Source organism: Schistocerca gregaria, chromosome 7 (genome assembly GCF_023897955.1).
Source record: "Schistocerca gregaria isolate iqSchGreg1 chromosome 7, iqSchGreg1.2, whole genome shotgun sequence".
Classification (NCBI taxonomy): domain Eukaryota; kingdom Metazoa; phylum Arthropoda; class Insecta; order Orthoptera; family Acrididae; genus Schistocerca; species Schistocerca gregaria.
This window is the reverse complement of record NC_064926.1, coordinates 548,169,160-548,190,983: the sequence shown is the minus strand read 5'-3', so window position 1 is coordinate 548,190,983 and position 21,824 is coordinate 548,169,160. Positions and strand designations below refer to the sequence as shown.

The following is a 21,824-nucleotide window of genomic DNA, read 5'->3' as shown; positions in this document are numbered from 1 at the left end:
CTCAGCGTGGACTGCTGCTCCTCTTCAGCAGCCGCGTTGTGTGTTGGGGCACCGTTGGCTCCCACTTCAGCCTGCTCAGCGTGGACTGCTGCTCCTCTTCAGCAGCCGCGTTGTGTGTTGGGGCACCGTTGCCTCCCACTTCAGCCTGCTCAGCGTGGACTGCTGCTCCTCTTCAGCAGCCGCGTTGTGTGTTGGGGCACCGCTGCCTCCCACTTCAGCCTGCTCAGCGTGGACTGCTGCTCCTCTTCAGCAGCCGCGTTGTGTGTTGGGGCACCGCTGCCTCCCACTTCAGCCTGCTCAGCGTGGACTGCTGCTCCTCTTCAGCAGCCGCATTGTGTGTTGGGGCACCGTTGCCTCCCACTTCAGCCTGCTCAGCGTGGACTGCTGCTCCTCTTCAGCAGCCGCGTTGTGTGTTGGGGCACCGTTGCCTCACACTTCAGCCTGCTCAGCGTGGACTGCTGCTCCTCTTCAGCAGCCGCGTTGTGTGTTGGGGCACCGTTGCCTCCCACTTCAGCCTGCTCAGCGTGGACTGCTGCTCCTCTTCAGCAGCCGCGTTGTGTTTTGGGGCACCGTTGCCTCCCACTTCAGCCTGCTCAGCGTCGACTGCTGCTCCTCTTCAGCAGCCGCGTTGTGTGTTGGGGCACCGTTGCCTCCCACTTCAGCCTGCTCAGCGTGGACTGCTGCTCCTCTTCAGCAGCCGCGTTGTGTGTTGGGGCACCGTTGCCTCCCACTTCAGCCTGCTCAGCGTGGACTGCTGCTCCTCTTCAGCAGCCGCGTTGTGTGTTGGGGCACCGTTGCCTCCCACTTCAGCCTGCTCAGCGTGGACTGCTGCTCCTCTTCAGCAGCCGCGTTGTGTGTTGGGGCACCGTTGCCTCCCACTTCAGCCTGCTCAGCGTGGACTGCTGCTCCTCTTCAGCAGCCGCGTTGTGTGTTGGGGCACCGTTGCCTCCCACTTCAGCCTGCTCAGCGTGGACTGCTGCTCCTCTTCAGCAGCCGCGTTGTGTGTTGGGGCACCGTTGCCTCCCACTTCAACCTGCTCAGCGTGGACTGCTGCTCCTCTTCAGCAGCCGCGTTGTGTGTTGGGGCACCGTTGCCTCCCACTTCAGCCTGCTCAGCGTGGACTGCTGCTCCTCTTCAGCAGCCGCGTTGTGTGTTGGGGCACCGTTGCCTCCCACTTCAGCCTGCTCAGCGTGGACTGCTGCTCCTCTTCAGCAGCCGCGTTGTGTGTTGGGGCACCGTTGCCTCCCACTTCAGCCTGCTCAGCGTGGACTGCTGCTCCTCTTCAGCAGCCGCGTTGTGTGTTGGGGCACCGTTGCCTCCCACTTCAGCCTGCTCAGCGTGGACTGCTGCTCCTCTTCAGCAGCCGCGTTGTGTGTTGGGGCACCGTTGCCTCCCACTTCAGCCTGCTCAGCGTGGACTGCTGCTCCTCTTCAGCAGCCGCGTTGTGTGTTGGGGCACCGTTGCCTCCCACTTCAGCCTGCTCAGCGTGGACTGCTGCTCCTCTTCAGCAGCCGCGTTGTGTGTTGGGGCACCGTTGCCTCCCACTTCAGCCTGCTCAGCGTGGACTGCTGCTCCTCTTCAGCAGCCGCGTTGTGTGTTGGGGCACCGTTGCCTCCCACTTCAGCCTGCTCAGCGTGGACTGTTGCTCCTCTTCAGCAGCCGCGTTGTGTGTGGGGCACCGTTGCCTCCCACTTCAGCCTGCTCAGCGTGGACTGTTGCTCCTCTTCAGCAGCCGCGTTGTGTGTTGGGGCACCGTTGCCTCCCACTTCAGCCTGCTCAGCGTGGACTGCTGCTCCTCTTCAGCAGCCGCGTTGTGTGTTGGGGCACCGTTGCCTCCCACTTCAGCCTGCTCAGCGTGGACTGCTGCTCCTCTTCAGCAGCCGCGTTGTGTGTTGGGGCACCGTTGACTCCCACTTCAGCCTGCTCAGCGTGGACTGCTGCTCCTCTTCAGCAGCCGCGTTGTGTGTTGGGGCACCGTTGCCTCCCACTTCAGCCTGCTCAGCGTGGACTGCTGCTCCTCTTCAGCAGCCGCGTTGTGTGTTGGGGAACCGTTGCCTCCCACTTCAGCCTGCTCAGCGTGGACTGCTGCTCCTCTTCAGCAGCCGCGTTGTGTGTTGGGGCACCGTTGCCTCCCACTTCAGCCTGCTCAGCATGGACTGCTGCTCCTCTTCAGCAGCCGCGTTGTGTGTTGGGGCACCGTTGCCTCCCACTTCAGCCTGCTCAGCGTGGACTGCTGCTCCTCTTCAGCAGCCGCGTTGTGTGTTGGGGCACCGTTGCCTCCCACTTCAGCCTGCTCAGCGTGGACTGCTGCTCCTCTTCAGCAGCCGCGTTGTGTGTTGGGGCACCGTTGCCTCCCACTTCAGCCTGCTCAGCGTGGACTGCTGCTCCTCTTCAGCAGCCGCGTTGTGTGTTGGGGCACCGTTGCCTCCCACTTCAGCCTGCTCAGCGTGGACTGCTGCTCCTCTTCAGCAGCCGCGTTGTGTGTTGGGGCACCGTTGCCTCCCACTTCAGCCTGCTCAGCGTGGACTGCTGCTCCTCTTCAGCAGCCGCGTTGTGTGTTGGGGCACCGTTGCCTCCCACTTCAGCCTGCTCAGCGTGGACTGCTGCTCCTCTTCAGCAGCCGCGTTGTGTGTTGGGGCACCGTTGCCTCCCACTTCAGCCTGCTCAGCGTGGACTGCTGCTCCTCTTCAGCAGCCGCGTTGTGTGTTGGGGCACCGTTGTCTCCCACTTCAGCCTGCTCAGCGTGGACTGCTGCTCCTCTTCAGCAGCCGCGTTGTGTGTTGGGGCACCGTTGCCTCCCACTTCAGCCTGCTCAGCGTGGACTGCTGCTCCTCTTCAGCAGCCGCGTTGTGTGTTGGGGCACCGTTGCCTCCCACTTCAGCCTGCTCAGCGTGGACTGCTGCTCCTCTTCATCAGCCGCGTTGTGTGTTGGGGCACCGTTGCCTCCCACTTCAGCCTGCTCAGCGTGGACTGCTGCTCCTCTTCAGCAGCCGCGTTGTGTGTTGGGGCACCGTTGCCTCCCACTTCAGCCTGCTCAGCGTGGACTGCTGCTCCTCTTCAGCAGCCGCGTTGTGTGTTGGGGCACCGTTGCCTCCCACTTCAGCCTGCTCAGCGTGGACTGCTGCTCCTCTTCAGCAGCCGCGTTGTGTGTTGGGGCACCGTTGCCTCCCACTTCAGCCTGCTCAGCGTCGACTGTTGCTCCTCTTCAGCAGCCCGGTACACCACTCTGTCAAGGGGCACCACCTTCGTCTTTTGACTCCTGCAGACGTGGGCTGCTGTACTGTGCCGCGGGAATTTCGAGGTTTACTAGTAATGCACGCGTGTGGCGACTAATAAACAAAATCGCTTAGAATTATTTTCGAGGTGATAATTAAAACGATCTTGGAACACCCTACGACTTATCTTAGAAAATAGATTAAGTCAAGGCAAACCTACGTTTCTAGCATTTGTAGACTTGGAGAAAGCTTTTGACATTGTTGACTGGAATACTCTCTTTCAAATTCTGAAGGTGGCAGGGGTGAAATACAGGGAGCGAAAGGCTATTTACAATTTGTACAGAAACCAGATGGCAGTTATAAGAGTCGAGGGACATGAAAGGGAAGCAGTGGTTGGGAAGGGAGTGAGACAGGGTTGTAGCCTATCCCCGATGTTATTCAATCTGTATATTGAGCAAGCAATAAAGGAAACAAAAGAAAAGTTCGGAGTAGGTATTGAAATCTATGGAGAAGAAATAAAAACGTTGAGCTTCGCAGATGACATTTTAATCCTGCCAGAGACAGCAAAGGACTTGGAAGAGCAGTTGAACGGAATGGACAGTGTCTTGAAAGGAGAGTATCATATGAACATCAACAAAAGCAAAACGAGGATAATGGAATGTAGTCGAATGAAGTCTGGTGATGCAGAGGGAATTAGATTAGGAAATGTGACACTTAAAGTAGTAAAGGAGTTTCGCTATTTGGGGAGCAAAATAACTGATGATGGTCGAAGTAGAGAGGATATAAAATGTAGACTGGCAATGGCAAGGAAAGCGTTTCTGAAGAATAGAAATTTGTTAATATCGAGTATAGATTTAAGTGTGAGGAAGTCACTTCTGAAAGTATTTGTACGGAGTGTAGCCATGTATGGAAGTGAAACGTGAACGATAAATAGTTTAGACAAGAAGAGAATAGAAGCTTTCGAAATGTGGTGCTACAGAAGAATGCCGAAGATTAGATGGGTAGATCACATTACTAATGAGGAGGTATTGAATAGAATTGGGGAGAAGAAGAGCTTGTGGCACAACTTGAGTAGAAAAAGGGATCGGTTGGCAGGACACGTTCTGAGACATCAAGGGATCACCAATTTAGTATTGGAGGTTGGCGTGGAGAGTAAAAATCGTGGAGGGAGACCAAGAGATGAGTACACCAAGCAGATTCAGAAGGATGTAGGCTGCAGTAGGTACTGAGAGATGAAGAAGCTCGCACAGTATAGAGTAGCATGGAGAGCATGCATCAGACCAGTCTCAAGACTGAAGACAATAACAACAACAACAATTAAAACGTTGTGACTGGTCCTCGTCGTTGAAAGTTCGCCTCCGTAACTGAGCAGTGAGCGATGCTGATTGCCATGCGGCGAAGCCGGGATCGAATCCCGGAACATACAGGCAGGATCGCTGAGAGGTCCACGCAGCCACGCGGTGCCAGCTGAGGAGCGACTCGAAGGAGAAGCAGCGCCTCCTCCTTGAGTAACGCGACAGCGGCTGCGAGAGGGGTGTGCCGCCCCCACCCCTCCAGGCGATGATGTCACCATTCACTGCGGATGAGACGGCGGTTGCTCGCGCCTCATCGGTCCCACTGTGGCCAGAACGGGGTTGGTTTCTTTTCCTCGTACTCGAAAGGTTTTCCGTCTAACAATTTCAGTATCACTCCCGAGCCAGTGAAACCGACCAGTAACAATCACAGCAGCACATGTTTCGATGCCTACATTCTGGCCTTTCGGTAAGCCAAAACACTCGAACTGTACTGAAGAATTAGTCACACTAGTATTTTGCCCGAAATCGCCTTTATTATTATCTATAGTTCTGTGTTTAAGCTAGATATGTCGCATAAAAAGTCATACTATTGTGTTGGCAGAAGAGCCAACACCGTGCTATTACTGGAGGCCGAACTGCACGCGTTTTAGCTCACGCAGCCTGGCGTGAGGAGGGAAGGACTAAACTGACGTGAGGTCTGGAACATGACAAGGAATTAGAATTCAGAAAGAGGACGTAATTAGTTTGATACTTAACTTTAATCCATTAACACTGAACGTCGCTCTTGATAGTACATGAATCACAATATTATCTGTTCAGAATAGTAACTGAATATGGCGCTTTGCTAAGTCGTAGCAAATGACGTAGCTGAAGGCTATGCTAAACTATCATCTCTGCAAATGAGAATGTATCTAGGCAGTGAACTATCGCTAGCAAAGTCGGCTGTACAACTGGGGAGTTCTAGGGAGTCTCTCTAGACCTGCCTTGTTGCGGCGCTCGGTATTCAATCATTGATAGTGGCGACACGCGGGTCCGAAGTATACCAACGGACCGCGGCCGATTTAAAGGCTACCACCTAGCAAGTGTGGTGTCTGGCGGTGACACCACACATAGAGTAGGTGAAAATGTCTTCATTGATCACAGGGTGATGCGTTTTGGAATTAATTCTATCTTCAGTGATGTAAAATAGAAAATAACAAAGAAATTTATGTAAAAAATTTTAAGAAACTACCTAATCAGCATTAAACAAAAGCGTAAACAGTCCATTCCTATGTACCCAGGTGCAAAGCACAAGAGCGTTACCAAATGTTTTCGTAACACGAGATGACGGATTGCTAACAGAGTTCCCCTAAAACCGGGATACGAAGACAAAATTGCCTTTATATAGCAACAGAGTAAACATGGTGGCGCTGTGTCATATACTTTGATAATAAATTACATAAAATGACAAGTGGTGCATCAGTGTACATGGGAATACAGTATAATGAGCTATTTTAGTGGCACAATAAAGGAAACAGTAAACAACATTACATATAGATCACATGATCCAAGTACGTGGCGCTATGTACAAAGACACAGGTAGGACATTGACCACTGATCGTAAGAATGGTATACTTTACTATCAAACGATATCAAGCAAACATTGACAATTTCTCCAGATAATATCAGAATATGACACAGAACAAACCCATGACAATAAAAATTACATTTGCAAATACAAGATGCGCATGAATACGTGAATAACAGGACATTACAATAAAAGAACTTTTAATATTGTACGAATGAAATATTATACTATAGCTTTATAATACAGGATATGTACAGCCTCATTAGAAGTATAATGAGATTTTCACTCTGCAGCGGAGTGTGCGCTGATATGAAACTTCCTGACAGATTAAAACTGTGTGCCGGACCGAGACTCGAACTCGGGACAGTTTCAATCTGTCAGGAAGGTTCATATCAGCGTACACTCCGTTGTAGAGTGAAAATATTCTGGAAACATCCCCCAGGCTGTGGCTAAGCCATGTCCCCGCAATATCCTTTCCTTCAGGAGTGCTGGTTCTGCAAGGTTCGCAGGAGAGCTGTTAAGTTTGAAAGTTAGGAGACGAGGTACTGGCAGAAGTAAAGCTGTGAGGACGGGGCGTGAGTCGTGCTTGGGTAGCTCAGTTGGTAGAGCACTTGCCCGCGAAAGGCAATGGTCCCGAGTTCGAGTCTCGGTCCGGCACACAACTTTAATCTGCCAGTAAGTTTCAAATTAGAAGTATTCCACCGATGGAGCTGGGGGAGGGGGTATAGGGGCTATGGGTGGGATATTAGGGACGATGCAGATCCATGCAAATGAGGGAGAGTGTTGAAATAAGGGGGAGAAGAGAGAGACGGGGGAAGAAACAGATAGGGGGAAGAATGAGGGCGGAAGAGGCAGGGGGAAGAGAGAGGGCGGAGGGGTAGGGCGTTGGTTGCTGGAAGTGAGTGGTCGAAAAAGTAGGGAATAGTGTAAGATGAGACAGAAAAGCAGGGACCATGCTAAAATAGCCATATCAAATGTACCTCAAAACACACAGAATCATGATACAAGATACTGTATATAATAATATGTAATTAATAGCATAAGGCACAAAATAAATCAGTGATGATAAGCAATATGTACATGATCGTATTGCTAATATGTAATATGATCTGTAATGGTCAGCCTCACATGGGTTAAAAATACTTGTCCTTCTTAGAAAAACATATCTACAGGTATTTATCACAAATACATAAATCGTGAAACGAGCTTTCCATAAAGTTGAATGAAATATTGAAGAGGTAAGAAAAATGTCCCAGTACAAGTCACGGAAGTAAGCAAAGGAATTTGGTGATGAAAAGGGAAAAGAGGATGGGGCGGGGGAAGAGGGGGCACATACTGCCAACCGTAACAATTTGCTGTAGTAATATCGAAATATAAAGCAGAACAAGACCATTACAATGAAAGTGATATTTACAAATCCAGCAGGATGCACGACTACCAGTACACTAAAATAGCAACTTGTTCATGGTATAGGTATAAAGTATTATACTATAGATTTAAAATACAAAAGCAAAAAACAAATATCCGATTAAATAGTATGTGGCCGATGGGGTATGGGGAGGAGGTATGGGAGATTGAGGTCCCTGCAAATGAACATAAGGAGTGTTGGAGGTGGAAGGGAGGGGGAGTTGGCTGCTGGGAGTGGGTGGCTGACAGAGGCAGGCAAAAGAGGAAGAGGTAACAGAAAAAAAGAAGGGACCTTGTTAAAATAGCAATGCCACATATACCTTAAGGTACATAACGATAATACAAGTTATACACCAATGTGTCATTATTAAAATAAATCATAGTACATCACTGCTGAGTATGCAATTCTTTTAGAAATGTCCCCGTAACTAGTCTTAGGACATTCTACAATACGTCATATTGTTTCGGATGTAACTCGAGTACCAAGCCTGTGTCACTCGGATCGCTTCTAACATAGATCTGGCCAAGTTACAAAAATTTACTGTATCCCACCAGATTGTCAGTCTGCCACACACAGATCAGAATTTTCAATGTTTTCATTCTGCATCTTTCGCTGTATTTCATTTACTAAGCTGCTGTGGCTTCAGACAAAATACCACACAGAAAACTGTGATCACACGGGACCAGGTTTAAACACTGCATCATTGTTCGTATTTTGTGCTACTTTTACCATGCTGTCAGCAGCTGGTTTCCGCTTGATATGGCAGTCCAACAATCAAATATCAACCCCACGCGCCTACTCGTATTCCGGAAACCGCAGACACTGTAAGTAGGCTGTTAAGGTTTCTTTTATTGGTAACGCCACATAGCGTTCTATATGAAAAATCACTGGCTGTGCTGTGTGCAGTCAGTGGCTGGTTGGCATTGTTGTAATACTCGCCATTGTAGTGTTGGGCAGCGGCAGCTGGATGCTAACAGCGCGTAGCGTTGGCAGTTGGAGGTGAGCCAGCAGTGGTGGACGTGGGGAGAGAGATGGCGGAGTTTTGAAATTTGTAAGAATTGGTGTCATGAACTGATATATATATTATGACTACTAAGGTAAATACATTGTTTGTTCTCTATTAAAATCTTTCATTTGCTAACTATACCTATCAGTAGTTAGTGCCTTCCGTAGTTTGAATCTTTTATTTAGCTGGGAGTAGTGGCGCTCGCTGTATTGCAGTAGCTTGAGTAACGAAGATTTGTGTGAGGTAAGTGATTTGTGAAACGTATAGGTTAATGTTAGTCAGAGCCATTCTTTCGTAGGGATTTTAGGAAGTCAGATTGCGTTGCGCTAAAAATATTGTGTGTCAGTTTAGGCACAGTCTAGTATAAATTTTTCTAAGGGGACGTTTCAACACCTTCACTAGCGCACAGCTGTCTCTGAAATCCAACGCGCCGTGCAGCTCTTGGGAAAGACCAGCCTGTTGTGGAGGCTGTAAGGGCGCTTCTGTCGATAACGTTACCAAAGATCGACACAGCAGCCCTCTTCTGGGGCTGCGACACGAATGGCCTTCGGGATTGTTCAGGACGCTAGCACTTCGCGCCTACCGACGGTGTTGTCGTGTATCGATCTCAGTGCCCTGTTACACAATGTGAGGATTTTAAGAAACTGCGGAGAGGGACAGGTCGTGATCAGCTTCTGAGCGTGAGAGTTAAGCTGCAGCCCCGTGTGTTCCAACAAACCCACCACAACAAAGGTCGAAATTTAATGATGATTGTGGTGTTGCTCACGCTGCTAAATACTGCATTTTCGGCCACCAACGAAGTTATTATGTGGCAGGTGTCATTAGAGCACAGTTAATAGTCATTTCATTTAATAATGAATAAACTAGGCACTCATCTTTCCGTGTTTCCCACGCTGGTCTCTTTGTGAACGGCTCAATCGTCGAAAATCTAGGTGGTGATAATTCCAAGCTCGGATGAAAAGAGGCCTAGGTTTTATTATGTGATATTCAAATGCTTTATAGATGTGTTTCACAAACCATTCTTGAAGATTAAACCTTTCAGAGTTAGAACAATGATGATGTAAAAAAATAATCATCACACCGAATTTAAGTTACACTTCTTTTTTATTGCTTTTTGTTGCAATATTACGTAACACACAAAACATCACTTCACAATACAAAACATACTTGAAAACATCTTCCCCACTATTAAGGTTCACATTTTATAAGCTGGCTACAATATGCGTCTTTCCAACATGACGTCCAATACTTGACTGTTTCAAGGTCCGACTCTCTAGCTACTAACTAATAATCGCTTACGCACCCAAAAAGTCATAGTTACAAGTACGTCAAAGATCACTGTTACAAAAGAAAGAATAATATCATTGCAATATAAACATATCGATGTATCAAAGTACCTCTACATTAATGAAATCAAATCTGAATGTTGTCTCGGAAATGTGTCAACTACTTTACAGAAACACAGTAGAATGTTGCTGGTATCGAGAAGTTCAGGTGAGGTGCCGTAATGGTTGCGTAATTCAGTTACAATTACAGTGTGAAGAAAATTGAAATTTGCGGTAAGAACAGTCTCTAAATAATTGTGAAAAGGTAACAGAGTTGAACAAGTGTTTGAACATTCTCAAGAAATATTATTACTGTATTATTTGTGAGGAATTACGTGTTTCTCGCGAAATACAGACCGCCAAGTGATATTTTCACATCTGGACATTAACCACTGTCGTACATCCATACAGTTCTTTTATTGGCGCCCCTATGTGAACTTAGTATATACGAAAAAGTCATGAACAAATTCCTGTGATATAACGCGATAACAAAACTTCAAAACGCGAATTTTTATGTAATGGACTGACGTACTGAAAGAAATGGAAAGTGTGAATCTCGGACAGAGTGCGACTGTTAAGGACCCATAAAGTTGTCGTGGCAAGTTGACATACACAGTATATAATCGAATGACTGTGATTATTGAACAAATATCGTCAGTTTAGTTCTCTAACATAATGGGAAGCAGAACAGACGTAGTACTTGCCACAAGGATTAGATGATATCTACCAGTGCTTGTGATGTAATAAACCCCATTCATTTGTGCATTTTCCATTAATTGTGAATGATCTCTTATACTTATATGTTTCGAAAAATAGTCGGGGTTAGGTTTGGTTTGAGAACATTTTTCCATACAAGCAACATAGCAGTTCGCACTTCCGCCCCCCTCTCCCTCGCCCAAACGCCACATTGAAAGGAGTGAGTGTGCTTAAACAGACACACGGTATATTTAGCGCAACGCAATTTGACTTTTAATAATCTCTACAAAAGAATGGCCCTGACTAACAATAACCTATACCATTCATGAATCACTTAGCTCACAAAACTCTTCGTTACTCGAACTACTGCAATACAACGAGCACCACTAATGCCAGCTAAATAAAAGATTCTAACTACTGAAGGGACTGACTACAGATAGGCATAGTTAGCAAATGAAAGATTTTCATAAACAACAAACAATGTATTTACCTTAACAGTGTTCAAAAGTCATGATATATATATATATATATATATATATATATATATATATATATATATATATATATCAGTTCATGACATCCAGTCTTACAAATTTACTGTCTCTGATAGACACACGTCCAGATCATCCGCTCTCGAATCTCCGCCATCTCTCTCCCCACATCCACCACTGCTGGCGGCTCACCTCCAACTGCGCAACGCTACGCGCTGTTAACAGCCAACTGCCCAACACTATAATAGCCAACAACAATGCAAACCAGCCACAGACTGCACACAGCACAGCCAGAGATTTTCATACAGAGCGCTACGTGGCGTTACCACTAAAAAAAACCTATACAGCCTACTTACAACATTCACAGATCAGTTACCTTATCGTGGAAATCGATACATTCATATTCCCCTAACAAACCATTTAAGTGGGCTCAGATTTTACTCCTGGGCAACAAAAGTTATCAGTCAGTTCTCACACATATATTGTTTATTGGGTAAGCTTTAGTCATTTTAAATAGCCCATACTACTTATTAACCGATGATTGTATCAATATGTTTGTAGTAGCAGTGAGGCTTGAGATGAGTACTGATGTTACATTCCGATACAGTCATTCGCTAATGAGTTACAGGCGGCACTGAAAATGAATAAAGTATCGAAACTGGCTTAGCCAACAAACAATATTTGTACGACCATTAACTGATAACCACTGCAGTCATATTCAGTGAGCTCACGGACTATGTCAACAAAAAGCCAAATGACAACGTAGTAGCTTTCGTATTCCATGTTGGCATAGCGAAACTAAGCGAAACCACACACACGCGAGCGCTTGATACCACGATAAGTCACGGCATAGGCAGCCGTATTACCACGCATCGCATGCGATTCATTGCGTTGCTTGGGAATTTCGTGGGACGAGCGATCTATAGCTGCAAAGAGTGATATGTGCACATGCGTGAGGTCTACGGACAGATCGGGCGAACTGGTGACCACTGCTGCGATCCGTCCGACTTGTGCGTAGAGCCGTTAACACATTTATCCAGGAAACGGAGCTCAGTTACCCGGTAAGAATTTAATGCCATCTGTGACACCGATTTGTCGGAACAGCTCATTTTGTCGAGTGACTGTTTTTTTTTCTTTCTTTCTATTGAGCCGAGTGCTTGGAACACCCTCGGACTGAGGGACCCAGTAGCCGAGAGGAGAGCGAAGTGCCGTGTAGCGGCGCCCGGCCGTGCATTGTCACAGCTCGTAACCGTGAACGGCCTGGGCATTGCCCCACCCAGCAGTACGCCGAACGGGCGGCTCGAACGCTACTACGTCCTCAGTCTAGACGAGCGCTTTGTCCCTCTGGCACCCTCCCAGCCGCGTCGCACTATGGCCCATTAACCTTCAATTAGCATCTCGCTTATGCAGAGTGGCAGTTCTTAAAAACAGCGCTGCGCTCCTAAGGAGTCCAGCTCTTGAAAATCTAGAGTAATGCAAATATCTAAATATCGCTGGGAACACCCACCGTTGCTGGAGGCGCCATCTCAGCCAGCACCTGGGTGTTCTACATCCAGGTCCTTTCAGTGAGCTGTTCTCGCAAAAACATCGCTGCTGGCCTACAGTGTTGCTATCTAGTAACTCCTACTTCTCTTACAAGGAGACGGCACGTCCGTGGGGTCCGGGATTTTTCCGAAATTTTGTGTGGTGAAAGAGGACCGCTAACACCTCACGTGGTTAAAATATTAGGAAGCACTACCCGGAAAATCCGGGGCAAAATCGATCCAAAGTTTCTTAGGTGCCTTATCAGTATAAAATGTTAATCCATTGCCGCGCCGCCATCTGACCTAGATGTTTGGGGCTCCAACTCTTGCGCCAGAGGTCTGCCGGCACGGTAGCTGAGCGTGTTCAGTCACAGGGTTAGCTCCCCTTTGTAACAAAAGAACTGAGCTAATAGATAAACAACAACTTAAATGGGTGTCTTACGACGTCCGCCCAGAACAAAAAAAAAAAAGAAAGAAAAACAGCGCGTAGGGTTAGCTGCCCTCTGTAATTAAAAAAAACTGAGTTAATCGATCAACAACGAACTTAAGCGGATCTCTTACGACGTCTGCACCTAGCAGATGCAACAACGAAAACCGAACAAAATGAGATTTAGCCGGCACGGTAGCTCAGCGTGGTCGGTCAGAGGGTTAGCTGCCCTCTCTAATAAAAACAACGAACTGAAATGGGTGTGTTTCGACGTCCGCCCAGAGGAGATACAACGCACGAAAACGAACAAAATGAGATTTTTTTTAAAAAAGAAAAGGAGGTCTCGCTTTCGATTCCTCCTCCGGCACTTTTTTTTTCTTCTGTTGCTTGCAAAGTTGCAGCGCATTGCTACAGGAGAATCGTGAAATTGTATAAAAATTCATTCTGTAATTCACCATTCGTTATTGTCACCAATATTCCGAGACATGATTCAATATGCCTGGTTTGCCTCAAAATTATCAGGAACTCAGAACATTTTCGTAAATGTTAATGGGGCATATTTTTGTACAGATTTATCGAAAACGCCCTGTGACTGTAAAACATCCGCTTTTATATGTTGCGCAAGATGTCGCAAAAACTATTAATTTCTTGTTTTCACGATAATCACTGCGGTTCCTGTTTATAATTATTATATGCATAAAAATTGAATATTTCCCAATAGAATTTGTTATTCTGATTAAAAACCCAATGATTCTCATTATATACTTAGAATTTGTTATTCTGATTAAAAACCCAATGATTCTCATTATATACTTTACAATGAAAAATGGAAAACCGACCGCCCTGAATTGTGTTGTTGGACAAAAAGAAAATAATTTTTACTCAATAATGCAACTAATTTGTTAAAGATAATGTAGGTTTGGGAAACTTTATGAATAATTGGTGGAATAACAAAAGATAATGAAACAAAAGAAAAGAAAATAGGTGCCAGAGGAGGAATAGAACCCGAGACATCTGGCGTAAGAGTCCGAGCCCTAAACATCTAGGCCAAACGGCGGCTCTGCAGTGTACTAACATTTTATAGTCATAAGGCATCTAAGAAACTTTGGATCGATTTTTCCCGGGATTTTCCGGGTAGCGCGTCCTAATATTTTAACCACGTGAGGCGTTAGGGGTCCTCCTTCACCACACAAAATTTCGGACAAATCCCCGACCCCACGCTCGTGCCGTCTGCTTGTTAGTAACTGACGAGGTCGTGCTGAAAAATAAAAAGTGACCAAACAGTACCACTTTGGTTTCGGATGGGTTGAGCTTTAACCCTACATCCATTTTGATAGTGCACGCAGATCGGCCTTGAGACTGTCGACAGCTGTCTTGAGGTTTATTGGTTTTACACTTGGATACAGCCGAGGACGATCAGCATACGTGCGGTACTTGCAGCAGAAGAAAACTGACGACACGTCATTTGCGTACTGTGAAAGGAGTGCTACCTGTCTCTGCTGCGACTTTATAGCGCCGGACGTGACCCATTGCCGGCGAGACGTCAGGAATTAGCGAAACCATGCACCTAGCGAGAAATGTAGGTTGCTGAGTTTGGTAAGTGCAACATTGCCAAAGGCTTTGGTGAAGTGTAAGAAGCACATTGTGCTTCCAAGGAAACTGCAGGTCAACTGTTACCTTTACTAAGGCACATATTGTGCTGCGATGCTTACGGAACTTTATCTGTACTCGTCTAGTGCGTTTATAACATTACTGATATTTGAGAAAAAAAACATTTAATCACTTCTGCTGGTGCCAAAGCTCCTGTAGTGGTAGAGTGGTGCATAGAAAATGTTTACTAGTTTACTACTGAAATTGCATTCCGCCACGCAGCATCAGATTCCCATCAGGCCGACGAGAATGCTCACCGACGGCATTGTTTAGAAGCCAGTGACCGATCTCAAAATTGTGCACTTTGCGTCGCTACGCTGCCCGGATACTGATAGAAAAGATCGGTAAAAAACGATCTTAGGAACACTGAAATAAAGTGCTAAAGCAGATTCGAACTGAACACTAGCAGCGCCAGCAAACAATTCGTGGGCAGCTCTCCTTCACCACAGCCTGAAAAAGTTGTAAAACACAGCATAATAAATTGAGATGTGACGTTAATCGAAGAGGAAAGTAGGTTTTATGATTGAAACACTGAAAGTTTACCGTCTAACCTCCTAGCCTAGGGACGCCAGATGAAAGTTGATGTCATCAAGCCCTGAATGAAAATTGCGCAACGGATAACTGGGGAGGGGAACTTGAGATCGCTACCTGAAGAGCGTGCCCTTTCTGTACGATACTAGGTAAGGGGCTAGAGAGCTCACACGCTGATGTGTGGGTCCCTGCATTCTATATCTTTTATTTTAAATGAATTCCTTTAACTTTACTTTATTGTGATTTTAAGGTATGTTAAAGATTGATGACAATTGATTACATATTTATTTTAAATATTACCATTCGATTTTACAGCGATTGCAGCAATTGTTCCAGTTTACGGATATTACAATTTTACAACTTATAGCACGTGTATATTATATACTAATCTGCACACACATTTCTACGGGAAAGACGGAATTGCGTTGGCAAAATGTATACCACCAAAGTCTCCCAATATTTTACGTGGGACATCCACTATGTGAGGAAGATAACGGGCAAACTGGGGACCAGATACATTAACACAGGGGGTCAAATTTCCGGAATTAAACGAGAACATTCATTGCCTCACACAATCCGAAGCTGGAAATAAAAGAATTAGTACAAATATTCAAATACTTCTCTTCCGTGCTTGACCCCTAGAATATGGCGGGCACCCGGAGGTCTTCCTGGGCCCCGGTGAAGGGGGTGGTCGAACCACTTGCCCGTGACCAACCTCTCCACCCCAAATCTTGTGACACTGGAAAGTCTTTGACTTTTACCTGCCTGTGCTGTCTCTCTGATCCCCTACCCAGACTTAAGGTTGGCAATACTATACTACAGAACTACTTCCCAACACAGATTTGGGCACGCTTTACGGAAAGGTGTGAGGAGGATTAGGAAAGTTCAGGTGCAGATTCACATTCACGTACAAGAAATGCATAATACACGACACATATAAATACGTTTTATGAAGCCTGACACATTTCTTTCCACCCGTCCAAATGGGTTCTGTTGCACCCGCGGCCGGCCGCGTCGTGTAATAAAATTGGCTGCGGAGCCGCCTCTGTTTCTATTTCCCGGTGCGAGCGAGCAGCGAAACCTGCTGCTTATAGAGCGTAAACTACACCGCTATTATAATTAACGTAATTATTTAACCAAAACTACAGATACAGATACAGTTTTATGAAACACTCATCGAAAACAAACGAGAGAGAGAGAGAGACAGAGAGATCACAGCTCCTACATTTATATAGGCCAAAACAAATTAGGAAACTTCCTTCAACTTGCGTTACATACCATTTTTTGTTTATCAAGTTTCAATATATAAACATTTCTCTGGAACGTTATTTATCGGAGCAGCACAAAAATAGATCCCCTGTATTCAGTCGTGACCTTTTCTCCTCGCCTTACAGCTTCATTTACGCAAAACAATTTATTCTTAATGTCATTCAGCGTTAATTAAACGTTTGTGGCATATTCTATTAATTATTCAGAAAGCAACATTTCAGGTTGTTTGTAATTAGGCAATGAGTTAGCTGGTCGTGGACTGTACATTCCAAGGGCTTGGACAGTGCAGGAACAATACAAATACATCAGTAATGAGCGGGTAGTGCGGGGACGTCCTTTTTAGGTAATTGCTTAACCGGTCCGTTTTTACAGGCCTAGGCTGAATACTTGTAGTTAAGGAGTGGTTGAAGATAACTGTTGCACTGGGCAGTAGTGGGTCAACAATAAACCTATGATTTGGACTGTGATGAGATGGTGTCCAGTAAATGCTAATCTGATGCGCGTGACGGCCTTTTTGACGGCATTGCGAGTAACATGCTTGAGATAGAAGTTTTCGTGGCTAAATTATGGCACTGGATTTTCTCTTTTTCTACCATCCAGTCCAGTCTCTCTCTCTGCTGTTTGTGTGTGTGTGTGTGTGTGTGTGTACCTACTGTGACGTGGTGACAGCGCCCGACCGCCTGCTCTGTGCCCGCAGAGGAGTCGCTGCGTCTGAAGGTGACGGTGGACGAGTACCTGGACAAGCTGGTGGAGTACTGCCAGCTGAAGATCGCCGCCATCGCCACTGTCCTCGACACCAACGAGACCTGGGCCGACGAGGACGACTTCGAGCTGACGCGTCCGCCGCTCGTCATGAAGGTGTGCGCCGGCCGAAACCTCTCGTGCCGCTCGTATTTCTTAGATAGCCACTTGGGGCGTAGCGCCTTCGCATCGCTCCTGTCACTTGTCAGGACGATATCGTCATAGGCATGAGTCATCGACAGATGTCACCAGCTGACGTGTACCTGAGTTACAGAGCTACACGTAGTTGTACTGGTAGGCGGCAGAGGTCAGCAGTTGACGCAGTCAAAACAATATTGTAAAGTTATGTTTGATTAATGTTTAATGTATTTGCATAATTATAATCGTTTTGTATGTGTAGTAATTAGCAGTGTGAGTGCTGCATGAGTGAAGAAGAACAGAAGTAAATGAAAACTGTTTTGTTTATTCACGAAGTACCAGATAACTATACAGGGGATTTACTATAATTAAATGTGCAGTCAGTTTATGGTACTAATAAATCGTGAGTAGAACACAAATTAATCGGTAATTTCAGAAGGAGTAATTGTATATTTGATACTTTTCTAAATTTTTATATTTAGCAATTGCCATAGAAAGAAATGTTTTACTGTGAGTGAAGTAAAGCGCGGGTTAGTGCAGGATAATACTGCAACCTGATTTGCTGTTTGTGATGTCAGCCAATCAGAAAAATGCAGGCTCGCGCCAATCTATGCTGGGAACAAAGCCTTTGGTGTGATCTAAGGGGGTCGGGGCTGAGGGTTCGAACTAGTAACATCTCACTGAAAGCAGCTCCGACGAAAGTACTATAAAATCGCGGAAAAATGCTAATTACGAGTTCGCGAAGTAGTACAAAGTGTATTTAAGTGAACGGGATAGTGGAAGTCGTGTGGAATTTCAGACGGAATATCTAAATTATAGCTTTTGACTGTTAGTTAAAACCGCCTGGCGTCTTGTGCGATCTAAGACTGGAACAGGTAGAGCGGAGTGCACAACATTTGAGAGAGCATTTTCATAACCAAACGATCTGGTGAACTCTATTAACTTCGGTAACGAGTGTAAATGCCATAAACTGGCTACGTGTGTGATTGTGGATTGCTTGTGAACTTTACATTGTGTTTCACTTAGTACGGACTTGGCAGTATTAACTGTGATCCTTATCGTAAAAATACACCTGAAAATTTACATCGCCAAGTTAAAACTTTTATTTCAGTAGCGTCCGTTTACCGGACGATTCTATGTATGTTGCGACCTGCAATAGACAGTAGTGGTCTAGTATTTTCTACGACAGCTTTTAGCTTGACAAATGAACATTGCTGGACTCTGGCAGGGCGGGAAAAAGTAACGTGCCGCGCCTCACACTGATTTGTGGAACTGTAAACCACACTGCTCTCCAACACTTGTGGGAAAGTGGTAGTACTAACACACGTCCAGGAGTCGGGACCGATGTAGATTGCGGTTCTTATTCTATGTGCTATTCCCCGTGGCTATGAAATTCCCGACGAAATTAGATTTTTTTCCTTAGTTTTCTTTACTGCCTTTTCAATGTAAAAAGTAAATAACATACCAAACAAATGTGTCAGAGAACTCAGTATTGCTGATCCGAATTATGTGTGACTCAGGTTCCAAGTATGGTTTACATATAAGTATCCTCTTATATGATATAGCGTGTCTCTCTTTAATACGTTACAAATCGACGGGGAGAAAGCTCCAGTAAAAAAAATATTACGGCTCACTGTATAAATGAAACGGATCAATACATATTCATCTTCTTAGGGAAAGAATGGAATTATGACCGTGCTGTAATCGTCTCATAAAAAGGGTTTATAGTGACCGCTACTACTACCATTCTTTCTCATGTTGCTTAGTTTATTTTGCATTTTGTAACAGGTACCGCGATCTGATCTCGTCGTCAGAAACGTATGGTAATCGAAAAAACGTGTAACCTAAATATCCATACTTTTTACTCTAGCGTTGGTTTAGTATCAGCTTGAATTCCATCCCGCTTGCGATAGAAAGAGAGGTACAATACGGATGAAATAATGTTTACTTTAATTGCTGGTTTGTTGTTAAATAATCACTCACACCTTTGGTCGTAATTAATTGTCCCTTTTTGACATATTCTGCCTGTGTGTTGTTTCCACTGTCTGTAATCTCGTGGAGTACACTGACAGCACGCCGTTTATTTAATACATCATACTGCACGAGAGCCTGTACGGTCACCAAATCAAAGCTTAGCGCGGGTTCACTGCCGACGCGTCTGTGTGGGTGACGTCTCTCTCTTTTTAACGACTTGCGTACACTTCGGCAAATTGGTTGATGTTAACTGCGGGACGATATTAGTTCTAAAAACAAACATACTGTTACTCAAAAGCAACGAACACGAGCTTTTTTTTAAATACAGATAGATATGTTTTACGGCATATCATGGACTTTCTAATTTAGCATCATTGACTACGAGTTACTGAAAAACTCACTGAGTTCTTGAAACTCATTCATCCAAGATATCAGTTTCCAATTTTTGTCCATGGATCAATATATTCATTTCTTTTGAGATGTTGTTTTCGAGTTATTCTCTAGAGTAAATAACACTGCGTCCTGTTTCTTTAGTATGTTTCGCTATAGTTGATTTGTTGTACTTGTTAAATCGAAAACAGGCAGGATGCTCCTGGCGAAGTGTTTTCCACTACCTGTGTACATAACCTACGAAATACTCGTTACAAGGATTGCATATTATTTTCTATATCCCTTTACAACAGGTGACTCAGTGAAAATGTCCAAAACTTAAACAGAATGAAGGGAATGATCCGCTAAGCAGTTTGAGATAAGCGTCTTGAGGTCTAGAAATCTAAGTCAAAAATGAGCGTACTTAAACACACTTTTCGACGTCGCTGTCGAAAGACAGCAACATGTCGAGTGCTAAGAGAATTCTGACATATGAACAACAGAACTACAGAATATCTTGTGCAACAAACTTCAAAACAAAATAAAGCAGGAGGCGTATACGGGATGTGAACAATAACTGTAATTATACATTCATTGTTGGAGGAGCCTGGAATGTAGCCTACACGATGTGGTTCGGTTATGAAGAAGATGCGTTCATGGCTAGGCGAAACCAAAAACTGGAGTTACAGTTACGCAATGTTATGTTATTTCAGGCCTGTAAACTCGGTAGGGTCAAACTCGTGTCTTCTTCCATTGTCTTCGAAGAACCAGAATTTCCTTCTTACCTGAAAAGTTTTCATTTTTGCTCGCTTTCACTGAATTAAGCTATGCACGGTGAATCAAAACTCCTTCGACAAACTTTCAGAGGTGGTAGCGTGGACAAAAACTAGAAAACTATGTCTAATAAAGATGAGCTCTAAAATCCATACCTGTCTAGTAAACAGGGGCTCTAAACTGCATATCAGAAGAACTATGAGAACTTTTCCATCTACATTACTGTGAAACGCATCATTTCTACTGAATAGGAAGCCGCCTGGTAGAATTTTGCACAGAGCTCAACTTAATCATAGCTAACACTTGGTTCAAGAATCATAAAAGAAGGCTGTATACATGGAAGAAGCCTAGAGATACTGAGAGGTTTCAGATAGATTATATAGTGGTAAGACAGAGATTTAGGAACCAGGTTTTAAATTGTGGGGCATTTCCAGGGGCAGATGTGGACTCTGACCACAATCTATTGGTCAGACCTGTAGATTAAAACTGAAGAAACTGCAAAAAGGTGGGAATTTAAGGAGATGGGACCTGGATAAACTGACTAAACCAGAGGTTGTGCAGGGTTTCAGGGAGGGCATAAGGGAACAATTGACAGGAATGGGGGAAGGAAATGCAGTACAAGAAGAATGGGTAGCTTTGAGGGATGAAATAGTGAAGGCAGAAGAGGATCAAATAGGTAAAAAGACGAGGGCTAGTAGAAACCCTTGGGTAACAGAAGAAATATTGAATTTAATTGATGAAAGAAGAAAATACAAAAATGCAGTAAATGAAGCAGGTAAAAGGAATACAAACGTCTCCAAAATGAGATCGACAGGAAGTGCAAAATGGCTGAGCAGGGATGGCTAGAGGACAAATGTAAGGATGTAGATGCTTATCTCATAGGGGTAAAATAGATACTGCCTACAGGAAAATTAAAGAGACCTTTGGAGAAAAGAGAACCACTTGTATGAATATCAAGAGCTCAGATGGAAACCCAGTTCTAAGCAAAGAAGGGAAAGTAGAAAGGTGGAAGGAGTATATAGAGGGACTACACAAGGGCGATGTACTTGACGGCAATGTTAGAGAAAGGGAAGAGAATGTAGATGAAGATTAAATGGGAGATACGATACTGCGTCAAGAGTCTGACAGAGCAGTGAAAGACCTGAGTCGAAACAAGGCCCCAGGAATAGACAACATTCCATTAGAACTACTGACGCCCTTGGGAGACCCAGTCCTAACAAAACTGTACCATCTGGTGAGCAAAATGTACGAGACAGGCGAAATACCGTCAGACTTCAAGAAGAGTATAATAATTCCAATCCCAAAGAAAGCTGGTGATGTCTGATGTGAAAATCAGTTTAATAAGTCACGGCTGCAAAATACTAATGCGAATTCTTTACAGAGGAATGGAAAACTGATAGAAGCCGAACTCGGGGAAGATCAGTT

The 21,824-nt window shown here is 45.1% G+C and overlaps 1 protein-coding gene across 1 annotated transcript in view; it reads left to right on the top strand.

Annotated features, from left to right (window-relative positions):
* The window catches only part of LOC126282082 (hemocyte protein-glutamine gamma-glutamyltransferase-like), a 359,269-nt gene that overhangs the window by 304,324 nt on the left and 33,121 nt on the right, over window positions 1-21,824 (top strand). The window contains exon 12 of the mRNA XM_049981538.1: window positions 17,101-17,261. Within this exon, the coding sequence (XP_049837495.1) occupies window positions 17,101-17,261 (161 nt within the window). The remainder of the gene's footprint in view (window positions 1-17,100; window positions 17,262-21,824) is intronic.